We start from the raw sequence: 24,861 nt of genomic DNA on the forward strand, positions 1-24,861 counted from the left end.
CGAGGAGCAGCATGACCTCGGCGCTATTGCCAACGCGGTACGAGGATGCAAATTCACTCCAGTTATTGTCACTTTAGGTCCTCCTCGTTGACCCTTCCGCACCGCTTCTCCGAACTATGAAAGTACCCTGGCGTATTTCTTTTATTGTTCACTAACTGTACTTCTGCATGCCTAGAGTATAGACAGCAATTTTTAAGAGAGGTGGCACCTGACTTCTTACGTAATAGTTAGCAGTGCAGTTGACAGTCAACTAATTCGTGAGATATTGTAGCTGTTTAGATTTGGGATAATCACGCTCAATTATAGATGAAACTATGTTGTAGACAATCGCTTCACTTCAATAATTTTCGCATTCCTCTTTCGCCAAGAAATTATTCAAAGCTCCTTTTACTGTCGTATCGGTAATTGAAAAAAATACACATTGCGGCACAATAACGTCATGTGAAAACGATGAGAAGTAAAAGGATAGTAAGACAGAGAGGAGAGGTTTGTGAACCGTTGTCTTACCAAAGTGGTATAGCAAAGTAGTATGGCCAAACCATCACCCATGGAAAACGAGAAAAGAGGGAAAATTAGAGTTAAAGCATTAGAAACTGATCATAATTGGTAGGGGAAGAGATCGGACGTGACCATTTCAAAGCAAGCATCCCAACGCTGACCGTCGGACGTGTATTAAGGCAACATAGGAAAATTTAAATCTGTTTGGCCCGGAATCAAGTCCACTGACTTATCCAATAGGCTATTTCGTTTGCTCAAACAGAAAGGTGAGTCGTTTTCAGTGAACAGCACACGTCACTGGAACTCTACGATGTGTACACATATGCGCCACGAAGGTAAACGAAACATTGAAGCTGTTTTATGACGAATATTCGTCCGATGAAGATCATTTTGGTGGTTAGGACGGATTATGCAGGACTGTGGCCCGACATGAAAGTACGGGTTGGCAGGTTTTCCATCCTGGACAGTTGACAATATCGTTCATCACCATACAATGCTGAGCACAGTGAAAGAAGATGAATCTTTCTCATAGAAGTGTTCACTATTTTGTACGACCTTCTGTACAACAGAGGCCACTTCACATGGTGGATCTGAGATTATCAAGCGTGCACGTAAACTGATGGACGTGTAGTTCTGCCGAATGTTTATAGCAATTGGTTGTGAAGCCTAGCGGGTCCCGTTTTAGTATTTTGTTCCCCGGCGGTGAGAATTAGATTCGATTTAACGATTCACTCAGCAAGTACTAAAAAATGGTTCAAATGACTCTGAGCACTATGGGACTTAACATCCGAAGTCATCAGTCCCCTAGAACTTAGATCTACTTAAACCTAACCAACCTAAGGACATCACACACATCCATGCCCGAGGCAGGATTCGAACCTGCGACCGTAGCGGTCGCTCGGTTCCAGACTGAAGCGCCGAGAACCACTTGGCCACTGCGGCCGGCTCAGCAAGTACTCAAGCACCATCTAAATGTCACTTTGTTTGCAAGTAAAATGATCACGATTACTTGCTCTAAGACGAAAATATTTACAAGTTAATTCGTGTCTTTGTTCAAATAATTTTTTCAGAACAGTGTTCTTAAACAAAAGGGATATCAGCTTTAAATATGTACAGATCGAAGCCAAAGAGAGGCAGAGACATGTAATCTCTTTCCACAAAAGTTTGGAAAAATTCTGAGGAATACCTCCAGGTAACGAGGACCAACATCTGCGCGTCAGAGGGTTTGAGCAGGGAGTGGGAGAGAGGTCTTGGAGGTAGTGGACTAAGAGCACGAAGTGAGGAATGAATTGCCCTAAACGGATCTGGAGAGGACTTGTCTGAATGGTATAGAAAGGTGCGAGACGTAAGAACCGCAATATGAATATGGGAATGAGTTTTGCTTGATAGGTCTGACACTCGGAAGGAAACCGTACAGTTCCAAACAAACACCTTCGAGGTGATTCTGGTGCACCACAAGCTCAGTTCCACTTGATGCCCGTTCTGCATACAACTGTTGATCGTGCCATAGGTTGTGCTCTGCGTACTAATTTTCGCGAGTCATCTACAAAGCTCTTCATCCATTCTTCCTACTATATCCTAAACGCTTAATACGCTGAATTTCATTTTTTATCATCCTCCCCGGTGTTTCAGTTTTAATGGTGAGCAGTACACGGTGTCCCTGAATTCAAAATTAAGTAGCTCAAAAACTAAGATCGACAGACGAGTGCAAAAAAAGGTATTTTGACTGCGAAGGCTGTAAAAATTTTATACAGAAATTTCGAAATAGAAAACCAGCTAACAGGTGGCATTATACGATGTGTAGCTCGTATAGTATGAATGTGCCTAATTAAACTTGTCCTTTGCAAGCAGTCTTTGCAGTCACATCACTCTTTTTGAAATGTCCACCACTTGCAGTCAGGACATGATGCAAACGAACTCTGAAATTTGCCATCAGAGCGTGTATTGTTTCTGCGGAAATGAATTCAGATGCCACACAGATTGCATTCACAAGGAGTCAGACCGGGAGGGTATGGAAGACAATCCATCCATGCCCCATCATATTTGCAATACGTCAACGCAGCGACTCTGTTCGCAAAGTGTTTATCAAGAACGCGGAACACCTGTTCGGGGCGATGCAGTCTGGCCTCATTTTGAATGAACCATTCCTGTGGCGACAACTTGTTCCAAATTCGCAGCTTAACCTTCACTAGTGATCGTTCTTGCAGGAAGAAAGGTCCAAAAATGCCTCTGCTGTATATCGCAGCCCAAATAGTAACTTAGGGAGATGCAGTGGTTTCGCTTCACACAAATGGGGATTTTCGGAACCCCAAAATCACTATTTTTCTTTATTCAACGCTCCAGTCAAGTGAGATGTGGTTCATCTGCGAACCAGACGCAGTCAAAATCAAATCCTTCATTACCAGTCAATGTGAGATGTAGTTTGCAAAGCCTGTCCTCTGTCTCACAGCTCCGACAGGTATGGCCTCGTGGCTTGGGATTTTGAATGCAAATATGTATCGTCTCAGTACTTTCCGCCCGCTCGAAAGTTTCAAACCAGTGTCTGCTGCAATTCTTCTTTGACTCTTGCTGAATAATTCCAGAAGCCGTGGCTATATTTTCAGGAATAACTCCAGTTTACCTCGTTCCAATGTTCTTCGCTAGATCTTTCAGCCACGCTGCCTGTCGTTGGAATTTGGTGAAGAGCTTGGGAATCTTTTCCTGTATCGGAACCTTATGTAACATTAAATGGTGTTTGAAAACTGTACCTTTCCGTGTGCTATTTGTGGCATTGTAGAACCAGAACAACACGTTGCTCAATACAATATACGATTCCAACCTCTTCCTTCAGCACGTTTCAACGGTGGAGTAATTGTTCTAGACTGTGGAGCACTATTTGTAGGCACTAAATATTGGGATTAGAAAGCCATCTGTTTCCAGCTTTTCTAAGTACACTGCTGGCCATTAAAATTGCTACACCACGAAGATGACGTGCTACGGACGTGAAGTTTAACCAACAGCAAGAGGATGCTGTGATATGCAAATGATTAGCTTTTCAGAGCATTCACACAAGGTTAGTGTGGTGTCACCGCCAGACACCACACTTGCTAGGTGGTAGCTTAAATCGGCCGCGGTCCATTTAGTACATGTCGGACCCGCGTGTCGCCACTGTGTAATCGCAGACCTAGCGCCACCACCAAGGCAGGTCTCGTGATACGAGAGAGCACTCGCCCCAGTTGTACGAGAACCTAGCTACCGACCAGATGTACGAAGCCTTTCTCTCTCATTAGCCGAGAGACAGAATAGCCATCAGCTAAGTTAATGGCTACGAACTAGCAAGGCGCCATTAGCCATACAGTGATTGTACTTAAAGTCTCCTGTGTATCGTCAAGATCGATGTACCACAATGATTGAGTAAAGTTAAGTATTAAACCTGCTCCGTACTTTTCTTCCTAACATTAATTACGTATCCTGTTCCAGTACTTCACGCCCGTCTGCGTTAGTCTAGCTTGCCTTTTCAGCCATCTCAACTTCACGGTGTCGGCCCAAATACCGACACAACAGTTAGCGCTTGTGGCGACACCTACAACGTGCTGACATGAGTTTCCAACCGATTTCTCATACACAAACAGCAGCTGACCGGCGTTGTCTGGTGAAACGTTGTTGTGATGCCTCGTGTAAGGAGGAGAAATGCGTACCATCACGTTTCCGACTTTGATAAAGGTCGGATTGTAGCCTATGCTGATTGCGGTTTATCATGTCGCGACATTGTTGATCGCGTTGGTCGAGATCCAATGACTGTTAGCAAAATATGGAATCGGTGGGTTCAGGAGGGTAATACGGAACGCTGTGCTGGATCCCAGCGGCCTCGTATCACTTGCAGTCGAGATGACACGCATCTTATCCACATGACTGTAATGGATCGTGCAGCCACGTCTCGATCCCTGAGTCAACAGATGGGGACGTTTGCAACACAACAACCATCTGCACGAACAGTTCGACGACATTTGCAGCAGCATGGACTATCAGCTCGGAGACCATGGCTGCGGTTACCCTTGACGCTGCATCACAGACAGCAGCGCCTACGATGGTGTACTCAACGACGAACCTGCGAGCACGAATGGCAAAACGTCATTTTTTCGGATGAATCCAGGTTCTGTTTACAGCATCATGATGATCGCATCCGTGTTTGGTGACATCGCGGTGAACGCATATTGGAAGCATGTATTCGTCATCGCCATACTGTCGTATCACCCTGCGTGATGGTATGGGGTGCCATTGGTTACACGTCTCGGTCACCTCTTGTTCACATTGACGGCACTTTGAGCAGTGGACGTTACACTTCAGATGTGTTACGACCCGTGGCAAAAAAAATGGCTCTTCGCGCTATGGGACTTAACTACTGAGGTCATCAGTCCCCTAGAACTTAGAACTACTTAAACTTAACTAACCTAAGGACGTCGCACACATCCATGCCCGATGCAGGATTCGAACCTGCGACAGTAGCGGTCGCGCGGTTCCACGCTGTAGCGCCTAGAACCGCTCGGCCACCCCGACCGGCCGACCCGTGGCTCTACCCTTCATTTGATCCCTGCGAAACCCTACATTTCAGCAAGATAATGCACGACCGCATGTTGCAGGTCCTGTCTGGATACGGAAAATATTCGACTGCTGCACTGGCCAGCACATTCTCCAGATCTCTCACCAATTGAAAACGTCTGGTCAACGGTGGCCGAGCAACTGGCTCGTCACAATACGCCAGTCACTACTCTTGATGAACTGTGGTATCGTGTTGAAGCCGCATGGGCAGCTGTACCTGTACACCCCATCCAAGCTCTGTTTGACTCAATGCCCTGGCGTATCAAGGCCATTATTACGAGCTTTGGTGGTTGTTCTGGGTACTGATTTCTCAGGATCTATGCACCCAAATTGTGTGAAAATGTAATCACATGTCAGTTCTAATATAATATATTTGTTCAATGAATACCCGATTATCATCTGCATTTTTTCTTGGTGTAGCAATTTTAATGGCCAGTAGTGTATTTCCAAACTTCTGTGTAACTCCTGTATAAAATTTTTACAGCTTTCAAATAAACATAACGTTTGTTGCACTCGTGTATCGATCACACTTTTCGAGATATTTAATCTTGAAATCAGCGACTCCTTCGCTGGTCACCCTGTTTTTGGATGTACAAATTCCCGCCGTTCAAAGCGATAACTTGTGGCGATTTTTATATATTGATGCAGACGACGGAGCCGGCGCCTGGGCACAGAAAGCGGGCGCACTTGGAGAACTATCACGTGAGTACTGCGTGTCTGGTTAACGCTGCGAGATCTGCGACGCCCTTTGCCGACGGGAGTACACCGCCGCGCCTCACCATGGGAGGATCGCCTGGTACTGCGCTGCTGCTGGTGCTGCTGGCGGCTACTGCTGCTGCAGCCCAGACACGTGAGATGAGCAGCCAGTGCGAGGTCGACAGCAGGGACCTAACTGAGCCAGACCGCAACATATCTCTCCGGACGATACGCAGTAAGTAGCCCTGCAACGCTCTCCCTAGCGGCACAGCGGAATGCGGGAATTCAACGTGGGTCACACAGCTGTTTCTGAGACACTGCTGGCCAATAAAATTGCTAAATGGGAAACGGTACAATTTAACTACAATTCACTTACTGTTCGAATGCAGAAGAGTAGGAAGAACATATCATTTAATTTGTAGGTGTGAAAGTTAGTACACAGCGCACGTGCGAAGTTTAGAACACAGAACAACACAGCTCTGACAGCAACGTTGCCTGTAACCCACAGAACACCAAAATATCAGAAGTGCAAGGCCAGTGGCCCGTGTTACGACTCGGAAACAGAACGACAGCAGCGCTTCAAGTGGCCTGGAAGGCAACTTTGAACACGAGAAATAATGCGCGGAAATTCGTAATATTGCTTTTCGAAATACGAGTACTAGATGACGATATTTTTCATTTATACTTTATGGATGTGTCTGGTAACCCGGTGGTAGGGTAAGGTTTATTTATTTGTTAATAAACATGGGACTTAGGGAAAGGCAGGATTCAGTGTGGATGGGGCCTTACTCAGTTACCGCTGTTTGCTCAGTTTGTTTGGTTTTTTTTTTTTTAAATCATGTACAGTTTATTTGTGGAATAAGGTTAACAATAAAAAACATTCATCCAAATTTCACTATTAAGAGACAATATCTAATCAAAAATTCTTAAGACAAACGTTCACGGCTGAAGGCCTTATAAACCAGAAAATTCAAATTATTTGTCGGCTGAAAGCTCCGATAGTAATAACTCAAAAAAACAATTGATGGCTGAAGGCCTGGATAGTAAATTCTTAAGCACAGTTAAACTTGTACAACAGATACGAAAATATTTTTTTTAAACACAATCATCAAGGTTTCACTATTAAGAGACAATATCTAATTAAAATTTCTTAAGACAATTGTATTCAAGGTTGATGGCATTATTGACCAAAAATTCAAATTATTTGTCGGCTGAAGGCCCCAATAGTAAAAACTCAAAAAACAGTTTGATCGCTGAAGGCCTGAATAGCAAATTCTTAAAACAGTTAAATTTCTCCAAGAGATAGTAAAATATTAAAAAAAAAACACAATCACAGTCTGATCAAACCAAGAGAGAAATGGGCCTCAAACAGTGCTCCAAGGATCGGCCTGGGAAAGTCACTCAACTTCGTAACCAATGAGACAGGCAGCCAAGAGTTGTCTTCACTTAACCAGGTGGCAAATGAAACTAGAGACAGTTTAAATGCAGACCAACAGTCTTGCAAAATCTACCTAACGTCTGATAACCAATACAACGATGTAATAACCCAGCCAAGGTGGAACCATCAGACAATACTGCGTCCTCAGAATCTCGTGTTTAGAACATCCAGAAACAGAAGGAACCACTATGACAAAAGTAGTCCAAACGAAACAACATATCCGGACCACAATCAAGGAGGCTGTCAAACTACACGCCTTACCAGGCAGCAGCAGCAAAGCGAGGAAAGGTACACTCCGTGAAAATATGATAATCTCCAGAGTAGGTAACTGGGGCACTAGCGGCCACTAGGCAGAAACATACCGCTGGTTGAACTTCACCAATAAACACAAGGAATCCGACGATAAATAATGAGATGCAGAGGATGGCTAACTAATTTCGCCAAGTCCAAACACTCCACTTGTTGCTCTTCGTCTCAGCGACCCTGCGAGCAGCAACGCATGAACAAACAGCGTGATCTCAAAATAGTGGAGGTTTCACAACTGTGTTAATGTTCACCAACTCAAACGTCCTGGATCCGGTGGACAACGTGGTTGTGGCCCTTGAAACTACAGACCCTCAACCTGGCAGTGCCTGCATGCTGCCAGCAGTCCCGGCATGTCCATGTCCTCGTGCTGCCGTACCTCACTGCTGCTCCGTTCCAACTGAACAGCCCGACACACTCCGACCTGGAAACACATGACATCCCTCCAAAGATAGTACTACAGTACTGGATATCGATAACCGCTGCTGCTGCCAATCGCGGACAGACAATGCTAGCAGACGCAGTTGCGCTAGTAAACACAAGTAGAAAATGAGACGCCACTATCCCTAATATAGGATGTCAACCTACCAATGGCACCAATACGATGCGCAACACCACTCAGTCCAATATTGTAGTTTCAACCGTGTGGCTATTATCAAGAGGAAATTATGTTGCTGATTACTACCGTCTTGTGCATATTGTACTCTCTGAATTGAAACGTGAATATGTTGCTCATAATCTGATGTGTCGACAGAAGTGCCGACACAGTGTTATTTTGAGGGGGCCGATAGGCACGCTATCTAACGCAGACGGGCGTGAATTCTGGAACAAGATACGTTATGACTGCTATCAAGAAAATACGTAGCTTTGGAATATACTTAACTTTATTTATTCCTTGTGATACATCTCTCTTGACTATACAAATGAGACTCGTAAGATACAAGCACTGTTACAATTGGCACCTTGCCAGGTCGTAGCCATGGACTTAGCAGAAGGCTATTCTAACTGTCTCTCGGCAAATGAGAGGAAGGCTTCGTCCGTATTGTCGCTAGCAATGTCGTCCGTACAACTGGGGCGAGTGCAATATCGTATATCGAGACCTGCCTTGTGGTGGCGCTAGGTCTGCGATCACACAGTGGCGACACGCGGGTCCGACATGTACTAAATGGACCGCTGCCGATTTAAGCTACCACCTAGCAAGTGTGGTGTCTGGCGGTGACACCACATAATCTGCTTAATTTTTGCTCTCATCAGCAACATTGGGTGGGATAAATCGTTCGATATTCGTTATGGTGTCATATAAAATTGAAACCGATTTCGTCGCATTATGAATCCGTGTGCGAGCTATTCGATGTAAATGTACTGTAAGAACATTGTTCGTGTTCTATGTTTTTTTTATATCATCCGGTTTTCGTATTCTCACATGTAATGAACGATACCGAAATTCTCACTTTATCCTGCAAAAATTTACTGCTTGTAATACCTATTAGCAACGTGTGAAAACATTTGCGTAATTACTGTCGCATTTCTAGCATTTGCTAGGGCGAATGCTCTAGTCACCCACATACATCTACACTCATACCCTGCAGGCCAATATGAAATGCATAGAACTCAGTGGAAAGAAGCAACACCATTCAAAGCAGAATTACATGCTCATTCCGTGGCAAGATATATAATAAAGTTGAATAACAATACTGTCATTACCTGCTGACATGGAATTCTCCATTAAATGCGAGGAAGTACGGAAAATGGAAACAAACAAAAATAACGTAGAAGACGATCAGTATACTTAAAAAACATTTAAATCGAGCAGTTCCTACTAAAATCCGTCAGCAATAACAGATACTTGTAAGTTCACAGAACACTATGCAACGAAAGCAGCTCCTGTTTTATGTGAAAGAAAAACAAATTTGGAATCATTTACCCGAACCAGTATTACGGATGCGAGAAGAACGCAATCACAATACGAGTATTTATAACGCAAGTCAAAGACTGCATTCCACACAAAAACTTGTAATCAGAAGCACACCGTGTTTAAACCAACTTCTGTTAACTATAAAAGGAAAACAAACATGGAAGACTAAAAATCAGCCAATATCAGTGTCAATATATCATAATATACCCATGCTGCCCTTGAAATTGGCCCCGTAAGGAGGAAATTGGCCACTCGCGAGAGCTTTATACAGTGAATATGAATGATATATGTAAAGAGACTGATGCGATGAAAGAAAATATGGACCAAGGCCAGGAATCGAACTCTGGTCTCCTGCTCACCAGATAGATGTCCAAATTTCCATTCACGCCTCACTCCACTTAATATTCCTCCTAAAATCGAGCAGCATAGCAGTGTTTCTCCAACTGTATTGGAATAGCGCCTCAGCATAGTAGGAAACGTGTGATCCTGTCTAAAACCCAGGCATAGGTGCTTTTATCAAATGAAACAATACAGTTCCAGAGACTTTTCAAGTCTCAAACATCAATGATGTATACAGATTGTTACAAAAAGGTACTGCCAAACTTTTAGGAAACATTCCTCACACACAATTAAAGAAAAGATGTTATGTGGACATGTGTCTGGAAACGCTTAATTTCCATGTTAGAGCTCATTTTAGTTTCGTTAGTATGTACTGTACTTTCTCGATTCACCGCCAGTTGGCCCAACTGAAGGAAGGTAATGTTGACTTCGGTGCTTGTGTTGACATGCGACTCATTGCTCTACAGTACTGGCTTCAAGCACATCAGTACGTAGCATCAACAGGTTAGTGTTCATCACGAACGTGGTTTTGCAGTCAGTGCAGTGTTTACAAATGCGGAGTTGGCAGATGCCCATTTGATGTATGGATTAGCACGTGGCAATAGCCGTGGCGCGGTACGTTTGTATCGAGACAGATTTCCAGAACGAAGGTGTCCCGACAGGAAGACGTTCGAAGCAATTGATCGGCGTCTTAGGGAGCACGGAGCATTCCAGCCTATGACTCGCGATTGGGGAAGACCTAGAACGACGAGGACACCTGCAATGGACGAGGCAATTCTTCGTGCATTTGACAATAACCCTAATGTCAGCGTCAGAAGTTGCTGCTGTACAAGGTAACGTTGACCACGTCACTGTATGGAGAGTGCTAGGGGAGAACCAGTTGTTTCCGTACCATGTGCAGCGTGTGCAGGCACTATCAGCAGCTGATTGGCCTCCACGGGTACACTTCTGCGAATGGTTCATCCAACGATGTGTAAATCCTCATTTCAGTGCAAATGTTCTCTTTACGGATGAGGCTTCATTCCAACGTGATCAAATTGTAATTTTCACAATCAACATGTGTGGGCTGACGAGAATCCGCACGCAGTTGTGCAATCAGGTCATCAACACAGATTTTCTGTGAACGTTTGGGCAGGCATTGTTGGTGATGTCTTGATTGGGCCCCATGTTCTTCCACCTACGCTCAATGGAGCACGTTATCATGATTTCATACGGGATTCTCTACCTGTGCTGCTAGAACATGTGCCTTTACAAGTACGACACAACATGTGGTTCATGCACGATTGAGGTCCTGCACATTTCAGTCGAAGTGTTCGTACGCTTCTCAACAACAGATTCGGTGACCGATGGATTGGTAGAGGCGGACCAATTCCATGGCCTCCACGCTCTCCTAACCTCAGCCCTCTTGAGTTTCATTTATGGGGGCATTTGAAAGCTCTTGTCTACGCAACCACGGTACCAAATGTAGAGACTCTTCGTGCTCGTATTGTGGACGGTTGTGATACAATATGCCATTCTCCAGGGCTGCATCAGCGCACCGGGGATTCCATGCGACGGAGGCTGGATTCATGTATCCTCGGTAACGGAGGACATTTTGAACATTTCCTGTAACAAAGTGTTTGAAGTCACGCTGGTACGTACTGTTGCTGTGTGTTTCCATTCCATGATTAATGTGATTTGAAGAGAAGTAATAAAATGAGCTCTAACATGGAAAGTAAGCGTTTCCGGACACATGTCCACATAACATATTTTCTTTCTTTGTGTGTGAGGAATGTTTCCTGAAAGTTTGGCCGTGTCTTTTTGTAACACCCTGTATATGCAGACTGATACGTTAAATGAAAATTTGTGCCAAGGCTGGGTGGGATTAGAACTCGGGTCTCCTACTCAGGAGCCATATGCGACAACCACTACGCAACCCTGGCACGGTATCTTCGCATAGCTGCACAGACTACGCTAGAACAACACCTTCATCTTCAACCTAAATTCAAATTCAGTACAGTTGGAGAGCGTATGCAATGCTGTTCAAGTTTAGGGGAATACCAAGCGGTCAGGCGTAAATGGGAATTTGGATTGAGAAGCGAGGTGCAGTTGTGCGATGTCATTGTGGTATGGTGGCGTATCTGTTAGCACATCTCGTTAGTGAGCAGGAGATCCAGGTTCGAATCCAGGCCTTGGTACAAACTTTCATTCAACGCTTCAGTCTGCACATATATACTGAAAAAACAACGAAACTGGTACACTTGACTAATATCGTTTAGGGCCCCCGGGAGCACGCAAAAATGCTGCAACACGACGTGGCATGGACTCCAATAATGTCTGAAGTATTGCTGTCTTTTTGTAACACCCTGTATATGCAGACTGATACGTTAAATGAAAATTTGTGCCAAGGCTGGGTGGGATTAGAACTCGGGTCTCCTACTCAGGAGCCATATGCGACAACCACTACGCAACCCTGGCACGGTATCTTCGCATAGCTGCACAGACTACGCTAGAACAACACCTTCATCTTCAACCTAAATTCAAATTCAGTACAGTTGGAGAGCGTATGCAATGCTGTTCAAGTTTAGGGGAATACCAAGCGGTCAGGCGTAAATGGGAATTTGGATTGAGAAGCGAGGTGCAGTTGTGCGATGTCATTGTGGTATGGTGGCGTATCTGTTAGCACATCTCGTTAGTGAGCAGGAGATCCAGGTTCGAATCCAGGCCTTGGTACAAACTTTCATTCAACGCTTCAGTCTGCACATATATACTGAAAAAACAACGAAACTGGTACACTTGACTAATATCGTTTAGGGCCCCCGGGAGCACGCAAAAATGCTGCAACACGACGTGGCATGGACTCCAATAATGTCTGAAGTATTGCTGGAATTGACACCATGAATCCTGTAGGGCTGTCCATAAATCAGTGAGTTGCATTTCTGTCACGTTGAACGATTCCCTTCAGTCGTCGTTGGTCCCGTTCTTGCAGGATCTTCTTCCAGCCACAGTAACGTCGTAGATTTGATATTTTATCGGATTCCTGATATTCACGAGCCGGCCGTAGTGGTCGAGCGGTTCTAGGCGCTACAGTCTGGAACCGCGCGATCGCTATGGTCGCAGGTTCAAATCCTGCCTTGGGCATGGATGTGTGTGATGTCCTTAGGTTAGTTAGGATTAAGTTGTTCTAAGTCCAGGGGACTGATGACCTCAGAAGTTAAGCCCCATAGAGCTCAGAGCCATTTGAACCATTTTTTTTTATATATTCACGTTACATTCGTGAAATGGTCGTACGGGAAAATCCCCACTTCATCGCTACTTCAGAGATGCTGTGCCCCATCGCTCGTGCGCCAACTGTGACACCACGTTCAAACTCACTTAAGTCTTGACAATCTGGCATTGTAGCAGCAGTAACCGATCTGACAACTGCGCCAGACATTTGTGTCATATATAGGCGTTGATGACAGCAGCGCCGTATTCTGCCTGTTTACATATTTCTGTATTTGAATGCGCATGCCTATACCAGTTTCTTTGACGCTTCACCCTACATCACAGATGCCTGAGCGTTCAAAAGGTCTCTGGAAACATATAGTTTCACTTGCTTACAGGGATTACGTTTCAATAACAGATGGTATGGAAACTTTCAAAATGTCTCTCTTGTCATAAATATACGGCTTTTGTACACTGCATGAAAAAAATTAATGTTATCTTGTTGAAATATAACTCCACACAGCCCTCGAAACTGGAGCTATCCACCGATCTTAGGTGTCAGAAACATCGTGGCATCTGCCTACATTATCGGCTATGAGGCCCAGTGGTGATCGTGCTGTGTATTCGATTGCATCCCACACCGTCAGGCAAGCTGCTGGGCCCATATGACGGTGAAGAATGCAGTTCGGCAACGTTTCTTCTCATTGGAGCTCTCGTGCAGGGATACGTTCTTTGTGATACTGTATCTACATCTACATCACAATCCGCAAGCCACCTAATGGTGTGTGGTGGAGGGTACCTTTTGTGCCACTAACTGAGCCCTCCAACGCTGTTGCACTCTTCAACAGCGAGTGGGAAGAATGACTGCCGTTAAGCCCCTGCATTGGCTCTAATTTCTCTAATTTTCTCTCTCGGAAATTCGATAGTAAATGTCTCCTTGATGCACAATGCCTCTCTTGTAACTTCTGGGCGCTTCAGTCTGGAGCCGCGCGACTGCTACGATCGCAGGTTCGAATCCTGCCTCGGGCATGGATGTGTGTGATGTCCTGAGGTTAGTTAGCTTTAAGTAGTTCTAAGTTCTAGGGGACTGATGACCTCAGATGTTAGGTGCCATAGTGCTCAGAGCCATTTGAACCATTTTGTAACTGCTGCCACTGAAGTTCGATGAGCATCTGTAATCCTCTCGCACTCGTTAAACGATCCCGTGACGAAACGCGTCGCTCTTCGTTAGATCTTGTCTGTCTCTTCTATCAGTCCTACCGGGTAGGGATCCCAGATAGATGAAAGATAAGAATCAGTCGAAAAGCGCCTTATAAGTCCCTTCTTTCGTGGAAGAGATACATTTTCAATAGATTCTTTCTATGACTCTTAGTCTGGCATCTACTTTTTCCACTATTTGTTTTATGTGGACATTACATTCGAGGTTTCTCTGGATAGTTAGTCCCAGATATTTTCCGGTGGATACTGTTTCCAGCGGTTTGTCATCAGTAGTGTAGCTGTACAGCAATGGATTCTTTTCCTATGTATGGACAATATGTTACTTTTGTCCGCCCCCGGTAGCTGAGTGGTCAGCGCGACAGACTGTCAATCCAAAGGGCCCGGGTTCGATTCCCGGCTGGGTCGGAGATTTTCTCCGCTCAGGGACTGGGTGTTGTATTGTCCTAATCATCATGATTTCATCCCCATCGACGCGCAAGTCGCCGAAGTGGCGTCAAATTGAAAAACTTGCACCAGGCGAACGGTCTACCCGACGGGAGGCCCTCGTCACACGACACATCACTTCACTTCATGTCACCTTTATGTACCTTCAGGGGCAACCGCCAGAGTACCATTATTCAATTCTCTGGAGGTCATTCTGCAAACTGTTACTATCTTCTGGCGTTTCTACTTTGTTATAGACAGAGCCACATCTGCGAACAGTCTTAAAGAGCATCCGACGCTTTCTACTAGATAATTTATATATTTTTTAAAAGGTAGCGGCCCTAGCATATTTCTTTGGGCTATTCCGGAAATTACCTTTACATCTGCTTGCTCCGTTAAGAGTGACATGTTGAGGTCTATCTGAAAGGAAGTCTTGAATGCAATCGGTAATCTAATCCGATATTCGATGAGCTAGTATTTTTTTCCACTAAACGGCTGTGCGGGACGGAGTCAGATGCCTTCGTAAAGTCAAAGAACACGGCAGCAGCCTGTGCGCCATTGTCTACGGCGCTGTGGATCTCATGGAGGAAGAGAGCGAGCTGAGTATTGCAGGGCATCTGTTTGCAAAGTCCATGTTAATTTTAATAGAGGAGATGTTTCAGTCTCCAAAAACGTCATAACTCTTGAGCTTAACAGATGTTCCATAATTGTACAACAAGTTAACGTCAACGATGTAGGCCCTTCTTAAAAACGGGGCGTAGGTACTCCCTTTTTCGGTGTTCACTCCACTGCGGTCGGGCCTCTTTCCGTTACCACGTCAAGGGATCCACAGCAGTGGTTGTCGAGCTGACATCCGTGATGCTTCAGATATCCTCGAACACTTAGTGTGGATACTTTCCTTGCTGCAGACTAGACAGTTTGCTAACTCGAATCATTTGACGTGGGTCAACGATCTTACTGCACAACTGCGCGAACAACATATCTGTCCTCTGGAGCGACAGTCAAGTGGTGCCTTTCGGATCCTCCATGGTGTTGAGTATGGCCCTCCTGGACCTATCGACTGCACATTAGCATGACAGTAATGGAATCCCGACCAGCTGTGTTTTTACTTGATATCCGTATAAAAATTTCACACCTTAAGCGCATTGGTTTATGTACTACTCCCCTTGTGTGTTCTTGCCTTTTGTTCTTCGTTCTTGATTCAAGTTACATATAAAATATTGTATTCTAGCAGCTTACTCGCACAGAAGTAATATGGGAAAAGGAGGAGTTACTAGATATAGTAAGACAGAACACAAGTTCAAAAACATTGAGACTAACACATTTTGTAGTGATGAGCACATAGAACTCCGCGTTCGTGGATTAATACTGAAAAATAGTTCAATTTTAATTGTAATTACAAATAGATTCCAACTGAGAGATTTTGAAGTGTTTATGAGGAATCTGGATTTCTCACTATGCTATCTGTCAGACAGCAGCATAGTCCGTGGTGACTTCAATGTACAGGCTTGGCGAGAAGTCCTCGCGCCCCCTAGTATCGTGTGAGGAGGCGCTCAGTCCTGCTACAGCTATAAGCGTCTTGTGAGGCCCCTTTCCTCAAGCTGAAGTATTAACCATATTTGTAACAGGTGTAAATAATTTGCGCCGTTCACTATCCCTTCAAAAAAGTACTCTCCAAACAGATACTATGATGTCATCGTTGGCTATATCACACGCGATGCAGTTTCCTTCCCAACACGTCTGTGTAATGAGGATTCTACTTGGACCAAACGAGAATATTTCTAGCACGTGAGCTCTGATGAATGGCATATTCATCTGAAAACAAGAAACTTCGCACGGTTCGCTGCATTTGGAAACCGAGTTAACGAGGCGCTGCATGCTGAAACGCACTCTTTCCGGTCTGTTTCTGGTAACTCGTTTGTGAACATCGGTCGCTAAGATCTGGTCTTAAAGTCTTTTTTCATGTGAACACACCTTGTTGTTATCGATATACCGGGTTTCGAAGCACGTTTATGTGCCGACTTCATAGAAGATTGTTCAACCGAAGCAGAGACTGAGACACATATTCCTTCCTGCGTTTTGTTCCTTCCACTACACGGCCTGTATTTAACGCTGCCAGAAGCAAAAGCACGTCTTTCCCAATCCAGAAGTGTTGCTTTCGCGGTGAAGCCTCGTTAAATCTTTCCTGTAATGAACCCATAATCTGCCTCATTGTCTTCCCTGCTGTGTTGCCATTCGTGCACCCACACATTTGTCGCTAAGCGCTCCTCAGTAATGTAACTATGACCGCTCACATCTGCCATGGCTACAAGTTAAAACTCGACTGCTATTGCGACAACATGTAAACATGAATTCTAACAACTGATAACAAGTGACGTAGCTACCAATCTTCTTAACAACATGTTATACTAAACAGTGGTTAGAGGGGTGTGGGGACTTCTCGCCCACCTTGTAGATTTTCTAAAGGATTCTGAAACGATATATTGTCCGGAAAACTTATTTAGATTCTACAGTCTGATCTCAGAAATCCCAACATGGGTTGATAAAGGCAATAGAACCCTAACTGATAATAATTTCTTCTCTGAGGCTCAAAGCAAGAAAGTAACTGTTTACCTAGTAACAAACGCTCTCTCTGATCGTGATACTCAGTTAGTTAGGATAAATAACAGAGTGCCTTACAGTATGGATTCCCCTCATAGGAAATCATCAGAATAATTAATGTTCCTGAAAACAGTAGCTTACAAGATATGACCTGCCGTGAAATTTATAACGAACCAAATTCTTACATAAATTCATGTCACTATTTGAAAGCAGTTTCCCAAAAAAGCTAATCAAAACTACGTTAAACAACCATGTAAAAATCATGGCTCACTAGAGGGATTAAAGTATCTTGTGAAAGGGAAAGGGAAATGTATCCATGAGCAAGAACAAATAGAGACCCTGCAGCAGTAGTTACACACTACAGAAACTACTCAAAATTAGTAATAATAGTTGTTAAAAAATCAAGGAACATGCACATTATGTTAGAACTCAGTGATTCCGACAACAACCTTATGGCCATACGGAAAGTAGTGAAACGAGAGTCACGACAACCAGCTACAGAAAAGGATGACATCACTATTGAATTGAATGGAACGGATATAAGTGATGAGTCACAGGTAGCAGATAGTTTAATAATAATTTCTTAAATGTAGTAGAAAATAAAAAGCCAAACAGTTAAAGATAAAAATCACAGCACTCTGTGAAACAAACAACTCTCATAAAATTCAGTCACTTGAATTTATGAGCAATTTCGCCTTCTGATGTTAAGAGAATCATACACCCTCTCAAAAATTAAAGCTCATCTGGTTTTGATGGAGATTCCAGTAGAGTGCTGTTCCCATAAAATAAACTCAAGTATTATCTGAAATAAGTAATGTACCACTAACTCAAGGCATTTTTCCAGAGATACTGAGAGGTGTCGTTGTCAAGCCCCTATTCAAGAAAAGTGATTCGAGAGCTGTCAATAAACTACTAACCGATTTCTCTGCTAACATCATTTGCAAAAAATTTTTGAGAAGGTGATATATTCTAGAATAGTATCTCACCTCACCGACAATAATATCCTCAGCGAATCACAGTTTGGATTTCCGAAGATTTGCTCCACTGAGAATACCATTTACATGTTCATTCACCTAATTTTGCAATCATTAAATAACAAAATAGTGCCAGTTGGTATTTTCCGCTACATATCTAAGGCATTTGACTGAGAGGACTCTCCTTGATAAATTGGAGTTTTATATAATTGATGGTATAGCGAACTAATGGAGAACGTCATATCTAACCAAAAGAATGTAGAAAGTTGAACTTAGTAAATCAAGAAATGTAATCCGGGGACATTATTCTGACTAGAGAGAAACCACGTTTCAGGTTCCCCAAGGCTCATATTTGGTCCACTATTGCTCCTTACAATAGTAAACAATCTTCCATCTAACAAACAACAAGCAGAATTATTTTTTTGCAAATGACACTAGTACTGTAATCAATCCAAGCATGCATACAGAAACAGAAGAAAAGATAAACAATATCCTTAAAAATATGCCTGAATGGTTTTCAGCGAATAGTTTTGCTCTCAACTTAAAAAACAACAGGATATTCCGTTCTGTACATCTATGAGTGGTATACCAGTGATAAGTGTAACACATGGCGAGGAAATAATAAATAGGGTGGAAACTTCAAAATTCTTACGTGTCAATATTGATGAGAATTTAAACTGGAAAAAGTACATTTTGGAAGTTCTGAAACAGCCATATTTGATCGTAGACCTTTTTCAGATCTTGAAGGGAGACAGATCAGTGAGCAAACATTTTGAACACTTTCATTCAATACTGTTTTATGAAATAATGTTCTGCAGAAACTCATCATTATTAAAGGATGTCTTTATCTTTCAAAAACATGCCATAAGAATAATATGCAGTGCACACCCACAATCGTCTTGTAGACACCTATTTAAGTATTTAGGCATTCTGATTACTACTTCACAGAATATGTATTTCCTCTTGAAGTGTGTTGTAAATAATGCACTGCGGTTTTAAGAGGAACAATGATGCATATAATTACAACACCAGAAGGAAAAATTAAATTCATTACTCCATATTAAGTTTGTCTTTAGCATAAAAAGTGCTGCACAATGCTGCAACCAAAATTTTTGAATTACTCAGCGATATAAAATGTCTCACAGACAGCAAAGTCAAATTTGAAAACAAACTGAAAAAGTTTCTCCTTTACAGCTCCTTCTATTCCGTTGAAGAATTCCTGCAATTGTAATGTGTACAAGATGGCGGGTAGGAATTACTAACATCGGAATATTTAAAAAAAAAAGGCTTTATAAATGTTCAGCTTGTAGCCATATTTACAAATAAATCTATGATGTGAATGTAAAATGATTCGTTCCACATCATGACGATATATCGTGCAAAATGATCCATGGAACATGAAACGAACAAACTATTCATGTGACAGTTGTAGAACACCGAAGAACGCAGACAGCAGTATCACAGAACGGTAAATCACAGTCTTGATGAGACAATATCCTGTCGTTATCGAAACCTGACTATTGCTGGAAGATGTTTCATCCTAAATAAGGCACAAACAATTTTCTGTGCAGTACATAACATTCAAAAATGTGATTTCGCTTAATTCTTGCTTTGATAATTACTTTGTACAATTGTGATTAAATGCCAATCATTTGCCTATAAAAGCACTTAACTTCTGACTGAATCGAAGTGACCAATTACTTTCAATCTCTCGATGTCGGCTAGAAAGTAACAGTCACCCCTTATCTTACCCACACAATTTTTGGCTTTTGGTGGCAAATTAAGCCATAGCGTATCCCGAGCTCTAGGCTACGTTGGATGGCAACAGTTTGGTTGTGGTGAGGTGAAACCATAAAATGTTATGGCGGAATACGTTTTGTATAGGACCAAAAGATTTTGTTTTAACAACCAGCCGACAGTGAGATAATTAGAGATGGAGCTCGCGCTTATATTGTAGAATAATTTAGGTAGAAATCTAATGCAAGTTTTCAGACGAACCATCCACCTTAATCGATTTACAGATATCATGGAAAACCTAAGTTTAGATGGCAGGATGGTGATTTAACCGTCGTTCTCCTGAACAGGAGTCCAGCGTCTTCCCACTGGGCTATCCCATTCAGGTTGTTGTAACAGGTTGTTCCATAGCATAGCTCCGTGCCTACATTCTCTTGATACTTGATGTCGTTATCGCGCTGTATAAAAACTAAATCTACAAGGGAAGCTCGGGAATATTGTGTCGCACAATTGACATACCTGCGGCGAATGGTTTGGCGTACGATATGTACATGTAGCCTACACCAACTATTAAAAATGCAAGTAACGTCATAATGAGTAATTTTTACCTTCAGCGACATTAATGTGCGATACACATTCTTATTAATGTGGCGATCCTATGAAATAACAAGATAATATATTAAAAATGTCATTCCACAGAAATTTAAGCAACGAGCCTTTACTGAAACTAACAGAATTATAAAAACTCTAAAAAACAAAAGTTCGTATAGTGTTGATACAACTTCAGACAATTCTGAAAAGTCCTTCTAACTTAATAAGTAATGTGCTCAGTAATATCTGTAATGCATCACTGACACAGGGAAATAGTTTTCCACACATATTAAAATACACAGTTGTTAAACCTCTTCAGAGGAAAGCTGACACGAAAGGCTCACGTAATTACCGTCCACACTCCTTATTGACTTTTTCCAAAATAACTGAAACAGTAAATAACTCAAGTGTAGTCTCACATGTAAGTGAAAACAATTTATTAGATTGGTGTACAACTTCGAAGCGTGTTTGTTTTGCATGTTGGTATTTCGGTTGCTGTAGGTTTATTTATCGATTGACATTTCTTTATTTTTAGTTCAAAGTTGCTATTTAAGTTTTCATATTGACATTTTGTCATTTGGAGGTAGTGAGTAGGGCTGGGGATGCTAGAAAATGGAGTGCCAAGTTGAGCTAACGGGACATTTTTTCTGTTCGAGATCAGTAGAGGGATGATGGTAGCGGAAACAGCCAGAAACATATGCACCATGTGTGGGGATGCTGCCACTGGATAGAGCAAAAGAATAAAATGGTTTCCCCCTTTTAAGAACGATCGTTTTGACATTAGTGACTTTCCATGTTCAGGAAAAGCCTGTGTTGATGAAGAACGTTTAAACACATTAATCCACAGTTATCCACGTCAGTGTACTCCAAAACTGGCAAATGTGATGAACTGTGATCTTCCACCATCGTGCGACATTTGCATGCAATGAGGAAGGTTAAAAAATCGAGTGTATGGGTACCGCATGTTCTGACCCAGAATCACAAAAATCAGCTGCTTGCTCGTCATCAACTGGCTCGTGAAGAACACTAACCCCTCCATCCTGTCTCCCTAAAGGCGGCGAGAAGTGGAGCGTTTCTGCTAAAATGAGGAAAAGAAATGAGTGGTTGAACCCAATCAAAGCAGCAACTCTCCGCACAAAGATTTGCACCCATCCAAAAAACATAAGGGTATGCATCTGGTGGAATAGCGACGGTTGTGTGATTAAGAATTGTTTGTTGTAATCGTCACTGCTGACATTTATTGACAACAACTGAGACGTCTTGTAAGGAAGTTCCCTTCTGGATGTAAATGAGCTCTGAACAAGGTTCGAAGAGTTCTTAGCCACAATACACGTGATTTCTACAGTCTCATAATCGAAAAGTTACACCCAGCGTTGGCAGACTGTAGTAAATAGTGAAGGAGAATATATTATTGATGACTAAAGTCTCTGTTATGCGTATCTGTTGTATTTATTAAACTTGGAAAAACGCTACGACCTTATACACCAATCCAACAGTTAGCATATCACAGTTTGGATTCCAGAAAGGTTGCTTAGCTGAGAATGCTACTCATCAGACATTGCAAGTCCTAATAATATAACATCGCCTGTTAGTATTTTTTGTGATCTTCCCTGAGTGTTTTTGATTGTGTTGGTCATGTTACACTCTTAGAAAAACTCAAGCTTTATGGAATTCATCGCTTTACACACAACGGGTTCCATAATACTAAACAAATAGAATGCAAAAGTGATGCTGAGTAATTCAGACAATTTTTGAAGAGAGGAAATTTTAGTAACTGGGGAGCAACCATAATGTAAGTTCCGCAGTGTTCCGTTTGAGTCCACTCCTACTCTTTATATACGTGGAACATTCAACCAGCGGAAGTGGTATTTTTTGCAGACCATACTAGTGCTGCAACAAATCTAATTAGAGAGAAAGCGACAGATGACACTGACACTGTCAATGATATTTTTCAAGGAATTGTTAAGTGGGTTTCTGAAAACAGACTCCCCTTAAATTTTGAGGAGGAACACTATATCCAGTTCTGTACAACAAAGAGAGAGATGCCAACAACTGATGCAGCACATGAACAGGAGTCTTAAAGGGACTGAAGGTGTAACAATTGCATGGAAAGAGATCACAACCATGTGATGGGTGCTCGTGTGTCACCCACTTGAGTTGACGTAACTTCTGTGTTACGAGTTTTGCGATTTGGGGACGGCGTTATCATGAAGCAGCAGAACCCCTTATCGCAGTCTTCTGGCACGTTTTGTCTTAATTGCCAGTACAAATTCTACAATATCCGATAGATATCTACCAGAGTTTGTCTCTCAGCAGCCATGAAAAAAATAACAGCAGGTTGGTCCTGTTTGGACGCACTGGTAATGTCGTCGTAGTTCACATGGCAGCATTTACCTGACTCGTATTGTAAAGAAATGAATGCCACACTAAACCCATGCCTACTGGTGCTTATATAACCACATTGTAGTCGCGTTACTTTGCATACACGCTGCAGCAATGCGCTTAAATTATGAAATTTGTGCTGCACTGAACTACAAATTTAATTTAACAAGAAATATGCACGTACAACTACACGGCGGCAGAGAATCAGGACATTATGCAGGCACTCTTCAGAGAATCTGTGAAGATAGTACTGATGCAGATGCGAACGGTATGATTACATTAGATCGTGAATTTTGTACTGTGCCCAGTACAGAATAATTGGTGAGTACTGCAAGCAGATACGAGAGGTAAAGAATGGTTGCGGGAAAAGACAATTTTGGCGCCGACTAATGAATTTGTAGGACAGATACATGAAAAAATTATGACACAAGTAGAGGAAGAAATTATAGAATATCTGTCTGTCTGTAATATTATGGACACTGAGCAAGTTACCACGTACCATATAGAATTTCTTAACTCTTTTTAACTGCCAGGAATGCCTTCTCGTAAACTGAAGGTTGGAGTTCTGCTCCTTCATACAGTATCTTGATGCAACCAGATTCTCTAACGGTACATGCTCAAAAATCACACGTATGTACCGAATCACAATCATTCCTACAAATTTGCTTTATCAATAAACCTGTAAATTATTGCAGTTCCAATTGCTTTTAGAATAACCGTAAATAGAGCGCAAGGACAAACATCCAAAGTTTCCAGTGGGAATTTAGAAAAATCTTGCTCTTCTGATGGAAAATTCTGTGTCATGCTCACCCATTATATCCTTATGTTCTTGCAAAAGAAGGCCAGACAAAGAATGTTGTTTACATGATTGCATTAAAGTCTTGTAGTAAATAATTTATGAGCAAGAGAAGTATTTGCAGTTTCTAATATTTTAACTAAGATTCGAAATACAAAATGATACCAACACATTCATTATGCACTCACATACCTGCTCTACAGACGTTTATACATGCACACAAACGTATCTACACTACTGTATGTCCAGATTTCTACAAAGAACTAGCTTGCTTACTCGCCGTCGCTCATGACAACAAAACTACTTACCTGTATATGCGAGTGTGCCATGGGTAACACCTAGTATGTTACATAGACAATGCAATTTATTTATAGCACGATGGGTTTCAGGTGCAACTATTTACAATTGTATCTGATGTCTGCATGAGTGTTTCTCTGCTTTTATTGACTCGCAGTTGTCTTTTCGTGGTTTTACTGCATTCGTAAAATATAAACCTTGGAATTTTGTAACTGCTAAAATAATAAAATACTATTTCTTGTGTATCTAGTTACAGGTATTGTGCCTCCGTTATTGCCTAGAATTACAGACATACGCAAACCACACTGTTTACGTGAAATCACGACATGGTACGAACCTATCACGACAGTATTCATTCACAAAGAATTTAGATACAGTCAGAGGTGTTCCGTTTACGTGTATTACATTACTTAAATCAAATTGTCCTTTATAGCTTCTATCAGTAACACAACTGACTATTTGAATTATAAATTATGCTTTACTTTCTATTTTTATACTAGTTTGTTGCAAACATTGAGAGGAATGCATGAAGGAATGAATATACGGTATTTACTGCTGTAGTTATACAGGAATTTTATTTGAATATTTTAATTTATTCGTTATCTAACTTGTCATTTATTTCTTCTGATATCTTGTCGTAGTTGAAAAATGTGTAAGTCCTCCATTGAACTCCGTATATATCTTAAGATCTATGTTTTCAAACGGTGACCAATGATTTTTTTTAATGTGCGTTGCTTTGGCTGATTACTTCTGTGAACTAATTGCTATTGTAGATTGTTCGTGGAGATAGCTACTTTCATATCATGCACCCTAAGTAGTTTCCCTACTTTTTGGAAAACTGTAACATATAAAGTGTGTGCTGGACGCACATTTGATTTTATTCCACAGATCC

At 42.2% G+C, this 24,861-nt stretch overlaps 1 protein-coding gene across 1 annotated transcript in view; it reads left to right on the forward strand.

The window, feature by feature from the left end:
• The window catches only part of LOC126412249 (nose resistant to fluoxetine protein 6-like), a 385,456-nt gene that overhangs the window by 99,714 nt on the left and 260,881 nt on the right, over positions 1-24,861 (forward strand). The window contains exon 3 of the mRNA XM_050081747.1: positions 5,725-6,007. Coding sequence (XP_049937704.1) covers positions 5,857-6,007 — 151 coding nt within the window. The 5' untranslated portion in view covers positions 5,725-5,856. The remainder of the gene's footprint in view (positions 1-5,724; positions 6,008-24,861) is intronic.

This window comes from Schistocerca serialis, chromosome 7 (genome assembly GCF_023864345.2).
Source record: "Schistocerca serialis cubense isolate TAMUIC-IGC-003099 chromosome 7, iqSchSeri2.2, whole genome shotgun sequence".
Classification (NCBI taxonomy): Eukaryota; Metazoa; Arthropoda; class Insecta; order Orthoptera; family Acrididae; genus Schistocerca; species Schistocerca serialis.